General features: G+C 39.1%; 1 protein-coding gene across 2 annotated transcripts in view; it reads left to right on the forward strand.

Annotated features, from left to right (window-relative positions):
• LOC128987556 (protein vestigial-like) overlaps window positions 1-14215 on the forward strand; it is a 188922-nt gene that overhangs the window by 165770 nt on the left and 8937 nt on the right. For both annotated transcript variants that reach the window (XM_054408464.1, XM_054408463.1), the window contains exons 4-5: window positions 7673-7856; window positions 8638-8834. In XM_054408464.1, coding sequence (XP_054264439.1) covers window positions 7673-7856; window positions 8638-8834 — 381 coding nt within the window. The remainder of the gene's footprint in view (window positions 1-7672; window positions 7857-8637; window positions 8835-14215) is intronic.

Consider the following 14215-nt stretch of genomic DNA (forward strand, 5'->3'; position numbering starts at 1 on the left):
GTTTAGGTCTTTCCAAGCATTACATCTATGTGTGTAGCTTTTCCCCTGTGGAGAATTTCGGTTTTGTGGGCGAGAGGGTGATAAACACTAATGTTAGGTTTTGTCAATGGCCATTGTCTTTATCAGTAGACTAAGTCACTTCGTAAGTGATGAAGGATTAAAACTTGGTTACATATTGTAGACAATTTCTTTCTATTGTACGTAATTATGTTATCTGTACTGTTGCTAAATATTGAGAATGGATATAGCTTGTAACAGAAATAGAGCGAATATTTTGTAATAAGGTCGTTGTGTGTTCATACTGGTGGTCCTGAATGTGCCTCAATTGGTATGAAATATGGCAGTGACCACTACTATGATATTTCCGTGACGAGTGTATAACTGCTCTACTACTTCCATTATTTTACACTCCATGAAACCTGATATTCTCTTGTAAACAGGTTGTTATTTCTCTTGTCCGCAATAAAAATCATTCTTTACTACCCGTGGTCCAAGCTTGTCAAGCTTGACAATTTCTGACATAGTTGACGGTCGGGCGGAGGTTCGGTTGTAAAGTCAATGTTGTCAGGCTCTGTGAATTTAGAAATTATTAGTACCGAGCCTGTACCGTGCAAACTTTCAGGGTTGCGGTACAAAGAAAATATAAAAATGGACCCCTATTACAAGTCACTCTTGATAAGTGTAATGTTTGTATACCATAGATTGTGTGTCGTTTCAACTGTTAATACAGTACATGTTACTGCGAACTTCCACCTTTATTATTATACAAGTCCCCTCACACAAGAGACTGGTTGTTGTACTGATAATATAATGTACCCATAGCTTAGGTACGTAATTATAATCACAACTAAGTGCAGAAAGTGCTATTCACTGACAATATTCATCTCTGTTTTGAAAACTCTTTGCCAAACAGCGAGTATCGACCGTCGAACTCATTCTCTGAACCAATTGGCCGATCGGGGTAATTAATTTGACAAACGTGTTTAGGTTGGCAGCAGTGCTCTATAAATCGCGAAGTCAATGACAACTGTATGTTTCGGACACAAATCACGGCTGCCAATAGCACGAAAATACTCTCTGCATTGATGTACCATCGAGGTGTTCTTTGTGGTCGATTTTGTGTGGATAACCCGAATTGCATATAGTGACTGTTTGAAGACCACTCCTTAGGAGTGCGTGGTTTTAGCGAATTTCCCCATAGGGAAGTAGTTCTCCTTCCACGTAGAGTTTTTCCATGTAGCAGCAAATCTAAGTTCTCGTTAAATCAATGATGTTTCAATAGTCAAATGTAAGAAGTGTGAGGAAATGTTTTAGTCTAAATGCATTCAGACAAATTATTATAAAAATATTACCTAATTAATTAAATTATTAATTAGTTAAGGGAATTAGTTTAGTCTGCAGGTTTGCTGCGACGGAGGTAACCTCTATCCCCCATTAATGTACTAAAGGTTTCAACGACCCAACGATTTCAGCGTTCGGTTAAAATAATCTGATTGCCAATATTCTTTTAAATTTTTGCACTGCTATGCACCTCTGCCCTGTGCACTGCGCATCTGGCAGACGCATATATTGTGTGCATCGCAGATCGCATCCCGAGCCATGGCACATCTGGTTAACAAATTAGATCAGCCTCCATCTATCGGCTACCGTACAATCCGCTGTTGACTTTATAACATTGTCGTCTGCATCTTCGTTGCCTACTTATGGGGATCTTCCGTACAATTATTAATTTTTGTTTTGGTCGACTACTTGCCTTTCGCTAGCATATTTGATTGTTTGTTTTTTAACTAAGCGGATTATTCATTCTGATCAGTTTACAATGTTCTTGGATTTTCAACGGGTTGATTTTGTGGATTTCAGTTTACACTCGTAGGTGCATCCTTTCTCAATTGGTGATAAAATAATAATTATGATATGATATAATCTTGATGATTGGTGACATGACCTAGTTGCTCGTCAGACCTGTGTAACAAAGATCGTAATTTATAATGTGTTGGGGACGACGAAGAGATTTGTGATGAAAGCCTCTCCATAAAATTTCCCTCTTTTAGCTCAAGTTCCCATCTTGGTAAAGGGTTAATTTTTTAGCTAAGCGAAAAAATTGGTGACATTTTCTGTGATATCTCTGCAGTCGAGACAGCCCTTGTTCCTAATTATTAGTTTCTCTGACCCCTACCAGGTTCTTAAAACAAAATATTTCACTGGATCACTAATTGCACTCAACATCAACCTGTCGACTCCTTAACTCGACTTCCCAAACGCTGACCTTGAGTTAACCACGTAACCCTTGCCGTGAGAGTGAGACCCGTTTATTGATGGGTGCTCGGGGTAGCCCATTAGACGACTAGGGCAGTAAATGGCTGGTGGCTGATGGCCCGATAAAACTAGTCGAGCGGGCCGAGCTGAAAAAGTAAATATAAATCTGAAAACGGGCGAGCGATAAAACATTGAAGTGCAGTCATTTACCACAGCGTGGGAATGAGCCGGTGATAATATATCAGATCGGCGATAGCGCGACACGGAGACATGCTTATTTCCAAACTTCGCCGGGCTCATCGCCTTATTGTACAGGTCACTTTGAGCGCGCGCCGCCGCTACCTCGCGACCGACGAGGACATTGTGTTGATCAATATAGGAGTGATAGAAGCACGGGTTTAGATTATGTTCGCATCCACGCTGTCGTAACTGCACAAACTAATTGAGTAACTAAAACAAGTTGAGGAGTAGATTGCCGCGTGCCGTAAATTGAAAACCGAAATAGGAGTAATTGTTCGTCAATTCGAAAATAGAATTCACCCATCATGGTATTGCCGGCTCGTCTATTAGTTTTAGCGCCAGTTTTATTTTTGGTATAATGGTATAATTTCAACGGATACATATTGAACATTTAAAATTTTAAGGAATGGTGAGGCAAGGGACTACTAACACCCGAACACTACGACATACACATGTTGCAATCAGACAAAGGTGGCATGAATTTTTGCATTGAGGTTTGATTTGCTGAAAGGTTGTCGAAAATGTCCTCAGCATTTTGCACTTTGGAGAATCGGAATCCACAGAAATTTAAACAAAGGTAATCTGAAAGTAGTTGCAGTATTTCTTGGCGCTTTTATTGTAAATTTTAACGATACCGTTAACAAATTGAGGTTCCAATACATCCAGGAGCAACCGTGGCCTGACCCCCTCAAGAATTCCTCTCCTAATCAGTTCACACCGAGGGAGGAGCCGAGGAACGCATGAACACGATCGCAAGACAAGTTAAACAACACGTCTCTATGAAATTTATCGAATCTGCAGCCCAGATCAGATAGCGGAGGTATAGCACGGCCACTTTGAAAGTCTAAACCGCCGCTCGTCCCTCGTAGCTCGTATTACCCGCCGTATTTGCACACAATAAGCCAGCTGACACATTCATTACGCACCAAATTATCCCGTACACCTCCGAGACAGCTGAATCATAACTACCTTGTTACGATCGTAAATGCACTTATCTCGTTGTCGGTGTAGTGAGGTGTTAGGGTAAGCGGCTTTTCTTGGTTAGCTTAGAAGGTTGAGTTTGGAGCACGGTTGGTTTTCTAGGGTTCTTCTATCTCAGTTCCTTTTACGTAGATTACGAAACGGAATCAGAAAATGCGACACCGAATTGGCCTGTTGCGTGGTCAACAGGTATTATTATAGTTATTGGAGTTTGGGCTATTGCGATTTTGTGAGTTTTGCTTGTGCTTGAATTGTCAAACCCTCCTTGACCATATTTTGTCAAAACCTATAATATTTAGAGCACAGAATAGCTTTAGATAGATTTATAGCAGGGAAGTTATTACGGTAGGTGGCGCGGTAGTCCTAGACCCAGGTCGATTTTACTTTTTTTGATAACCCAAGAGATCGAAACCCTATTCGAAGTGGTTGTCGCTGCCACATTTTAAGACAATTTAGAAGGTTACATTCATACTCCAAACCATCCTCACAAGGGCTACACCGATTTAAACTGTTAATTAGGCAATATCCAAAATGCGCATTCAAATTTAAAGTACATTCAGGACAGGTGACAAGTAAATGTCTAGGGCAAATAAATTTCATTTCCAACGGCGGAGGTTGGTGACAGGTGACCCCTGTGTGTTGTGTGTGTGTCTGTGTGATAAGCCCCGGGGTATAATGACGTAGATGTAGGGACCGCCTACTGGGTGGTCCTCTAATTAAAACTACCTTCGCCTATTAACATTAACGCATTTGAATGCTTATCTTGTAAAACAAAGTGTACGAGGGACCTCCGCAGCGCTACCCGTCCTCCAGCGGCGGCGGGAGTGGTTGTTGGGTATGTGGCAACGCGAGTGTTTTATATATACCATTGACTGTTGGTTATATCAAACACACTGCCTTAACATACACCACAACGAGTACTATACATTATGTCGTGTAGACATTTTGTGATAACTTTTGTGGAAAGGATTTAATTTCCGTGTTGCCGGTTAGAATACAAATAGTTACTTTATCAGAAATAGAATGCGTTGATGTTAATTACTGTCCAAGCAATCTTATCCATTGTCAAACTGAAAGAACAACGAACAACTTGCTGTAGTTATAGAGTCTTTTCTGTCACTCTAAGGCACATCCTTGATAACAAAGGTCGCTTTCAAATCCCCTTAAACCGTTATTGCAAACCTCGATAAGAAGTCAACCTTGATTACAAGTCTTATTTTATAATCCCTATGAAAGTCTTGTTATCAAGGTTTTACTACTAGTAAACACTTAAGTTTACTACTTGAACGATCTACCAAAAACCTAGACATGACATTCCGCGGTTCATCTATTACAAAATGATAGTTGATAAGCTAAGTAACAAATTTGAACCATTGTGAATCAGGACTTGACACCATACTTTCTGAAGCTAAATATTTAGTGTGAAATCACTCTTGAGTTCTACCAAACTTTACACATATCCGGCAATCGTTCTATCTGCGTACATAACTTTTTTTAAATGTACTTAAAGAATTGCAGTAGAGCAACACATTACCTGATATAACAAATCAGTTACATTTATATTATCTTGCAAATATTCCACCTCCTCCATGTACCCAAGGTTCATTGTCTACCTCGTGTGGCGTATGTCTGCCCGGAGCCGCCATTTCGGAGCGCGGCTGGTTTTTGCACGCCGCTCGCCAACTCGCAATCAAGCGGTTTTTATATAATAAGTTCTTAGAATTGAGACAATTTGGTGTTTATTTAGTGCGGATCATTACCTGCCGGTAGTTGCTATGCCGGCCGCAGCACTGCCAACGTTGAAAATAAATTATATTATAGGCGATCAAGGACTATTTGTAGACTTACGGTTTTGTTCAAATATATAAACTATGAGGGTTTAGTGGCTATTGCTACGTGCAATTTTTATAGTCATTATACAAAGAAAAAGTGACCAATATACAGTCCAAGCAATATGTAGATGGGTTGGGTATATCGTTTGGCGTATTGAAATAGACCCATTACCATGCTGGAGTATCTAGAGGAACTTACTTACTTTGACTTAAGTAATTATGTTTGTTTACGGCAATCGATTTGAACTTTATGATTGTAAAGTATAAAATCAAGACACGTGTGCATTGCGTGTTATTTTAATCGAAAGTCGATGACATTTTCAACAAGGATGAAACAGAACATTGTTTTCAGCGACTAATTAAGCGACCAGCAGTTCGCTGATGCAGGTGTTGCTGTTGTCGCTTCCTTTTACAGTTTTATCTGTGTTCGAGATCTGTGGTCGAGATCTCTGATCTCAGTCCTTGTCTTCCCCGTAGCAGCAACCCTGCGTCATCTTGTTTTACTTATACATACACAGTTATACATACATGTCGTTATACGTACACCCAAAATCGATAAAGACTTTCTTGGTGTATGTATACTGTTACGATACGGAATTAACAACAGTGCAACGTCATACAATTCCCTGCTAAGTGTAAAGTGTAACCGTAAATGATGAATTGTCATATTTTCGTATGTAAACACTAGAAGGCATTATTGCTTGCTCCTCCTAGGATCAGGTGGTGGTGTTCAACGGGTGCAGAGGGCTAATAAATGCGTGGGCACGGATTTCTAAACATGGTTGTTTATTTGACTATTTCGCTGATCAACGTTAATTTGTTTACTGACTCAAACAAAGCGTACAGTGAGGAATCTGACATAGGATTTCATACTTAATGATGCTATTGTGCTTAAGGATGATATTGTGGGCTATGCGTTTCAATATAGTTGATAAAATGGGTCCTGGTTACGAGATGTTTTATATTGAAAGTTCATTGGGTCAACACGGTGGATTTGGGCTCTAAACGACCTTTCGAATAATCTGGTCATTTCGCGGGACCAAGGGCAAAGTTTCCCACATTTTCCGCATTCGCTTAACTCAGGCGTTATAAGCCACCCAATATTCAATTCACATCCTTACACCTTATAAAATAACTAATTAAATCCATCAACTTAAACAGACTTTGAACACATATCATCAGTAGAAGAATCAGCATAGCTGTCATGCTGGATCACACTACCACCAAAACATCCTCTGACCACACTCATGTAAACACCAGGGTTTACCAGTGAGTACGCCCGTTGTGACGGATCCCCCAAGGGTCGCGACCTTTGACCTCGGCCCGGGGTTTACACATATTTAATGTTATCAGCGACGCGAGGCCGGGGATATAGACGCAGACGCTATCTCGCTAGATATCAGACGCCGGCTTTTACAGCCTCTGTAAATCGGACCCGTAGGAATTGTGTTGATGATATTATGTTACGGCCTGGACATTGTGACAACCCGGCTATAACGAGCTTTTTAAATTAGCAGAGCTCGTGGGAACACCCGGATTTATCGTCGAGGGCCGCTCTTTAAAATTTTCCGCCGCGTCTTCAAATTATTTACGTACGGTCGCGAAATTCCTCCGGTTTGATTTGTGATACGGTGTAGATGCAGTTTGCGATTTTGTGACAGCGAGGAAATTTCGATTATAAAATGTATTTTAACGCGTTGCTAATGTAGGCAGCTAATATGTATCTAATCTTGTTAATTGACCGTTAAAAATAATTCTTAAATTTCCAAGTTTCAATCGTTCTCATCAATCTATTTAGGTTACCTTTAAGGTCGAACATTAATTAAATTACACGTGTTACTTCTATAGTCAATTCAATGTTGTTTAATGGGTAAAGCACAAACGCAAAAATTTGTTTTTAAGTCGGTATTAAGCTGGACTAGTGGTTAAAACGGTCTTCGCTCCCTGAGGACCCATGTTCAAATCACCAATATCACCAATAGATTTTATCCAAGTTATAGTGCCGCAACCTCTATGCCTAACCTGATCGATTGAGGGTTAGAATTTATTGTCTTAGGGTAGGAAGTTGGGACGTAAAGAAGGGTTTAATAGCTAGCCAATGTGGAACCCGGTAAGATACTTACCTTTGTTTGTGTGAGTGAGTTTAAAATGTCGTTTAAGAAACTATTGCGGATAAAGAAAACTACGTTTGGCTAACCGTGTATCAATAATTGTTTTAAAGCCACGTAATTGATAATAAATGTTGTTCCAAAATGTGATTAGACAAGTATTTTTTGTAAACCAAATTTCTGTAGCACTAGCTACTATTTTATATGTTTCTGTTGTCTCTTCCCTGGCGACTAACTCTATCCTGTTTGTTCCAGAGTGTTCCCCGATGTCTACCCGCAACTTCCCTCCCTCCTTCTGGAACCAGGAGAGCGTGAGTGTCTCCCATGGTCACGAGGGTCTGTATGGAGAGTCCATGTACCATGGGGCGACGGCACACACCCCAGCCGACCCTTGGCACTCGCACTACCAACAGTACACCGCCGCCGCGCACCACCATAGGTAGGTAGACAACAAAACCCAAAAAGTTAATAGGTAGTTTACCAGCTACTCCAACATTTATTGGAAAATGGCCTAAGCACAGAAATGCGTTTTGCAATCCTGTGAGCGCATAAAGAAACAATACGAATTCTATATTTTCTTCCCACATCTCATACTGTGCACATTATTTGTGTAGTCAGTCCTCCACCTCTCTAGCCCATACAGGTCCATATTTTTGTTAAATATTAATACCTACATCCCACAAGATTGAGTTGAAGTAATATCAATTCCTTTCCAATTTTTTTCAAGTTCTTCATGTCGTTTTCAGTCTTACTAAGGAAAATTTTTAACAAATCAGCTCTTGTGAGACCCTCGATCATCTACATCTTCTCTTTGCCAAACCTCGACTTTGTCGTTACTAATTTAAAAGAAACTCATATTCCTCAATTAGTTTTCATTGAAAAACCAACTCTTTCGTACTTTATTGTGATTTCCTGACCCTGCAGGTAAAGTTCGTTTGTTCAATAAAACCTTTCTAACCTATAGTAAGTTGTACAAGTTATCCTTCTCAACTTTTCCGCTGCATCTGAAGTGCTCTAATTAATAACTCAAACACCACGAACTCTAGTGTAAGATGTACTACGCCATTTCTTGTTTTCTTGATGATTTCTTCGTCTCCTTTCTTGCAGTTTCAAGGGTTAACAAATATCTCTACCTATTTGGCTGGTTCAAATTTGTTCACCCACTGCATTCAAAACAAAACCTCTTTGCTTAGTTTCCTAACCAATGTGTTGTTCTGCAGAGCCGTACATGACTACCACCACCACCATCACCAGCACATGGCCGGCTACGGAGGTCTACTGCTGCCGCCCAGCTCTAGGCTGCCACCTCACGCACAATACCCCAAGACTATGGATTGGAACCATAGGCTACACCATGACCAGTCCGCGCACCATCTGGACCCCGCCACATCCTACGCCTCATACCCCAGCATGGCAGGTACGTCCTATCATTACTAAGCTACAAGTCAAAAATGTACACCAAGAGTCTTTGGATTTGCGAAAATCATTGTGAATTCATAATGACACCGACACTGGCCGCGAGGGCCTACGAATGAACATCAATAAGTATGTAATAAGTGTGTATTAAGTATGAAACCCGCAAGATCCCTACGAATTAATCACAAACGATTAGAGCAAAACGTATTTGGAATTGTAAACTCAGAGGATGGGGCTTTATTTGCGTTTTCCAAGTTAGTAAATACACTACTGAGTTACCTCTGAGTTTACAATTCCAAATACGTTTTGCTCTAATCGTTTGTGATTAATTTGTAGGGATCTTGCGGGTTGCATACTTAATACACACTTATTTACCCGAATTATTCGAGTAACACATTTTGCCGGTAACGGTGGTAACGCCATAACATTGTTAGATGCAATATATTGCCTATGGAATCAATAGCCCAGTAGCTATTGAGTCGCACCGTTGAAATAAAATAAACTCAACCAGCTTCTCCACCGGGGGGAGGGGACAATTTAAATCATACTCTGTCAGTTTAAAATTCAATCCATGTCCGATGCATTTGAGGAATGCGGCAACGATTTGGTGGAATTTCGGAATCCGATGTGACAAATTGAGACGAATCAGCCGATACTCATTCAATCATACTCGCCATATCGCGATATGAAATATAACGATAAAGCATAACGCAGCATTCAGCACCTCGGTGGAGCGGTGACGGAGTAAAAGATATCTGACATCTGAGAGTTATTGAGCGAGACTTCGTCCAAGAATTTATTCAAATTCGAAACGACATGTGTCAGTCAAAACTGTATGATTCCGGACTCGAATAAATATCTTGTTTTACGCGTTCGATCCTGACGTCGTCCATCGCATGATAAATGCCAAGTCCCGGACATGTCGGGTCGAGAATCGCCAATTGATATCATAAGTGGCGTTATTTACTGCACCGGGGTTATGGGACCTTGGGATGGACGATGAGATGGTAGATATGCATGTTTTATGGTCTACAGGTCCCGGCTAATAAACGATCCAATCTGTAAGCTAAAAAAGGTTCGGGTTGAATTCATAATTAGGACATTTCATTGAATAGATGCTGGGTGTAACAGATTTATATTTGTAGATTTTTTATTTTGTTATGTCATAATGAAGTATTAGGTGGCTTTTCACTTGTAATAAATCACAATAAAGAGAGAAATATTATTAGGTAAATATTGTGTGATGCCCTAATACATAATTAAGTATAAGTTGGACATCTGTCATAGTAAATTACCGCCAAATTGTGTAATGAATGTGTGTTTCTCATAACGCAAGTTATTATGTAACTTCTTACGCACTTATTACGAACACTGTATGGATTTTGTCCAAAAACAAGTAACTCTAACGTCTATTGTAGTAAACAGTAGCTGTCTTCATTTTATGTCGTTTTGCAAAGAGATGTATGCAATTTACGTTACTCCAGATGAAAAACAAAACAAGAAATTGTATAAGTAAATTGAAATTTTATATTCACTAACTAAGCGTAACAACAATATTTACGTAAAAGCCATTGACATCTTTTTTTATGTTTAAATTGTCGAGCCCATATATTTTTTGATCACTAGTTTATTTTTGACAGAGGCTATTATACAAAAGTTTATAGTGCAGGTATACACAACTGAATATGCGTATTATTCTTCGCATGAGTTTGACGTTTTATTTTGCATATTATTTCCACTTATCGGACCTGTTAGTGATAGTAAAGCATTTGATCGCCGGTATTTGAATGTGTGGCAGTTTTCCCCTAATACTTTGTGATCCGTTTGTATAAAACAGCTCTGACGTGGACCAAAACATTGCTATTAATTGTTGCGTATTTTCTACCATTTCCATCTCCAGTTTCTCACCGAGGTCGATATTTTTTCCCCTCTCGGCGCCGGACAGGGGACGTGTATGTCCCCGGCAGTTAAATCAATGCATTATTAATTACCCAGGCCGCCACTGCAGCCACACGGCGCCACCATCGCGTCGTCAGCGGCGATATACGGTGCTAATTCGCGGCACAGCGGCTTCCTTTGACTTCTCCGTCACCACTGAAATTGGTCCTGTGCTAGCGATTGTTCTCTTCGGCAGTTTGTAATATCGTTTGTATTAAACAAGGTCGAGTAATTTATGGGAATCGCGTCGGTTTTATTTTAATACGCAATATGGAATACAATATATTTTAGTTTATACCTGGTTTCGGTGCGGTCATCGGGTTTACTAAAGAATGTTAGTTATGATCACCAAACAGCGGTGTTGAGTAAGGACACTGTCCCGGATTCAGGAAAAATACCATGTAAACAGTATACTTCCTCGTAACCGTTGAACAGTAAATACGACAAAATATTCCAGTGAGAGGGAATTCAAATAATAGTGACACAATTGTACTACATTTTAGCATATTCTCAATCCAGATATTAGTTCACTAGAACTGCCCTGGCAGGTGTCGCACTTAGGCCTAAATACTACGAACCGCAGACAAGGGAATACCAATTCTTCAATTATAATTAAGATGAATTAATTGTTGACAAATTTTTACTCTTGTCATAACATTATTTGCTTTTTAAGTAAATAAATGATTGCATGGTAGTAAACGGCTAATTTTTTCCTTCTACTTATGCTTATGCTTATGCTATCCCGAACTAACAAAAGCCTCCTTTGTCCATATTTTTAGTACTAAATCTGTTTGCTTCAACTATAACTACAATGTTAGTGGGTGTCCTGGCCCTGTTTTCCTCAGGGAACCGATAAAGTAACATATTTCCACTTAACATTTATCACAATATTTGTCCAAGCCGGTCATGAATCATTTTCTGGTGCACTGTGGCAAGGTTCTGCTCTATTTTTATTCAGTTGTATTGCAAGGTACTATCCGTTTTTACTGTGTTTGTTACATTGTATTTGATTTGACAACATGTTTATCCAGATCGATAAAATCAATCTACAAACACTAAAGAAAAGAGTCCCAGTTCAGGCGACCTTGTAGCTCGAAACCCTTTAAATCATGGAGTAGATGCGGCGACGATACGCTCAAGGTAGCCGAAGAATAAATTATAGCGATGTTGGGATGTTGGTTGGGACGGATCTACGACTCGCGGTGAAACAATAGGACCAGGAAGCTGGCCCTGGCCCGGCAGTGGTGGAATGATAGTGGAATGACGGCGGAATGTTGGCGCTACTGGGTACGCAGGGCTCCCACGGAGCGGCGAAATGTCAAACTGTCGAACACGAACGTCAGACTCAAACTACTTTGTATTTATGTGTATTTAAAGTATTCCGATTAGCAGAGAGATTTGCTGAGGGGAGGATTTGTATGTCAATTTTCCTTGCAGATGTCATATGTCGAGAAGTTTAATCAAAAGAATTGGGATTTGTTCGTTTGGCCTACGCAAATAGGAATAATTAAAAAAATGTGTACAGAACAAGACATACCCTAAATTGTAATCACAAATTTAAGGGTTCCCTTTATGTGCAAACCAAGATACTTATGGCAATACGTTTCCGCTATCATGACTTGTATTTTTGTTAATTAATTAGTGCTGAATAAATAACATAATATGATATCATTGGATAGCAATTTTTTTTTTCTCAATTTACAAAGTGGCCCAACACTGAATTAAATAACTGTTAAACAGGTAGAAAAGCTATTTAAAAATATTTAAATTGACGAAGGTAACTCTATTTATTGATTTAGTCACAAGATCAGCTCAGGGGCTAAAAAGTATGGATAAAAAAAAATATTTCACCTTCAATATAGCTAAAAAATCAATATTAGTAATTCATTTCCATTCATATGGCGTTGTATTGCAAAGTACATTCACACTATCTTAAGATAATAAGTATAGCAATACTGGAGGAATCAAGTAATGTTAAAAATTACTAAAAACCCTTTATAAGGTGAAAACTCTCTTATTTCTTTCTGTAATAAAATACGTTGAAAGCACACTTTTTGAGTTTTACACAATGAATAATTCTCTATCAATACATCAATATTCCAACGAGTATGTTTCATTGCGAGGTGCCCGGCCAGTGTTTTACCACTGGGGGTGTACTCTCTACCAGCTGCGACGATGTGATTTATTAATGACAGCTTACACGGTTTTAGCTCCACTTTTTACCCTGCGTAGTGAAATCAACCACATGATATCCGGCTTTAGCCAGCTTCCGGCATGCTTGATCAATCAAGTGGTATATTTAGCAATGTCCTTAAAGTAAAGAAGAAATTATCTGTGATTTGGGGGTGTTGGATAACTTTTTATTCAATTTTAAATTGTGAGTTCGACATCTGTAGGTAGTCCAATTGAGACTGAAAAAAATATTGAACTAAATACGATTGTTGGGCCCAAAGCCTCATCTAGTCCTAGAGAGGCTGCCCAACTCCTGAGTTAGAGCTGAGGTTTGGGTAAACTTAAAGTAGAATAAAAGGCTAAAACCTAGGTTATATCCTGTTAACAATTTTGCTGACTTACATTTTGAATTGATACTTATCTTCTTTATGCAGTATTAACAGTAATTTTTTCTACTTGTTTGTCAGATACTAAAACTACCTTCCCATTTTACATTACATTTTCCATTGTCACCTCTCATCTATCTTTATGAAGCGAGTAAGCTATGTTTTTTCACACCGGGTTTTCCGGGCCAGTTGGAGTGTTTATTTTCAACTAGTTATTTATATTTATTGGCTCAAAATAACAAATCCAGCCTTATCAAACCCGTGACGAAGCCTTACTCAAATAACGTGACCTAACGTTTTTACTGAATTTTGTTTAGAAACACTTATTCCTAAACTATGTTTCCTACTTAAACATAAGACTTAAGTAGTTCCACTCTTTGTGATAACGTTTCCTTTACAAAATCTATCTTACAATGCGGAATACGATGTCATTTTCAATTCAATTTTTTAAATACAATTTTAACTGTTTGTACACTAAACCTAATTAATCTCAACCCTCACATTACAAGTCTGACAAAGCAACATACGAGGTCGGAGTGGAGCTAGCGTGTTGAGTTTCAAATGTTTATTGCCATTTGTCACGCGTCTTCAAAATTATCCTCACAAAAACCGCAGCGTTCACTTTCCATCCAGTAATTAATTGCTAAGATAAGCCCAGTTCTTGGAACTCAACAGTAGACGGCCCGGTGCCCGTATGTTTGTTAATTCTGTTTTTGCTTTGAAAATCCTCTTTATGGGTTATAAATGCTAATGAGGCGTTTAATTGGTGTTAATTAAGCACAATTAGATGGCGAAATGTTAATAGATTACATCAGAAGTAGTTTACACAAACGGATGTTTGTTTTAGGTAATTGGGTGTAATTGTTGAATTGGAAGTGTGTATCAA

Source organism: Macrosteles quadrilineatus, unplaced genomic scaffold (genome assembly GCF_028750875.1).
Source record: "Macrosteles quadrilineatus isolate MER2022 unplaced genomic scaffold, UCM_ALF_1.0 Scaffold_2__2_contigs__length_208266976, whole genome shotgun sequence".
Classification (NCBI taxonomy): Eukaryota; Metazoa; Arthropoda; class Insecta; order Hemiptera; family Cicadellidae; genus Macrosteles; species Macrosteles quadrilineatus.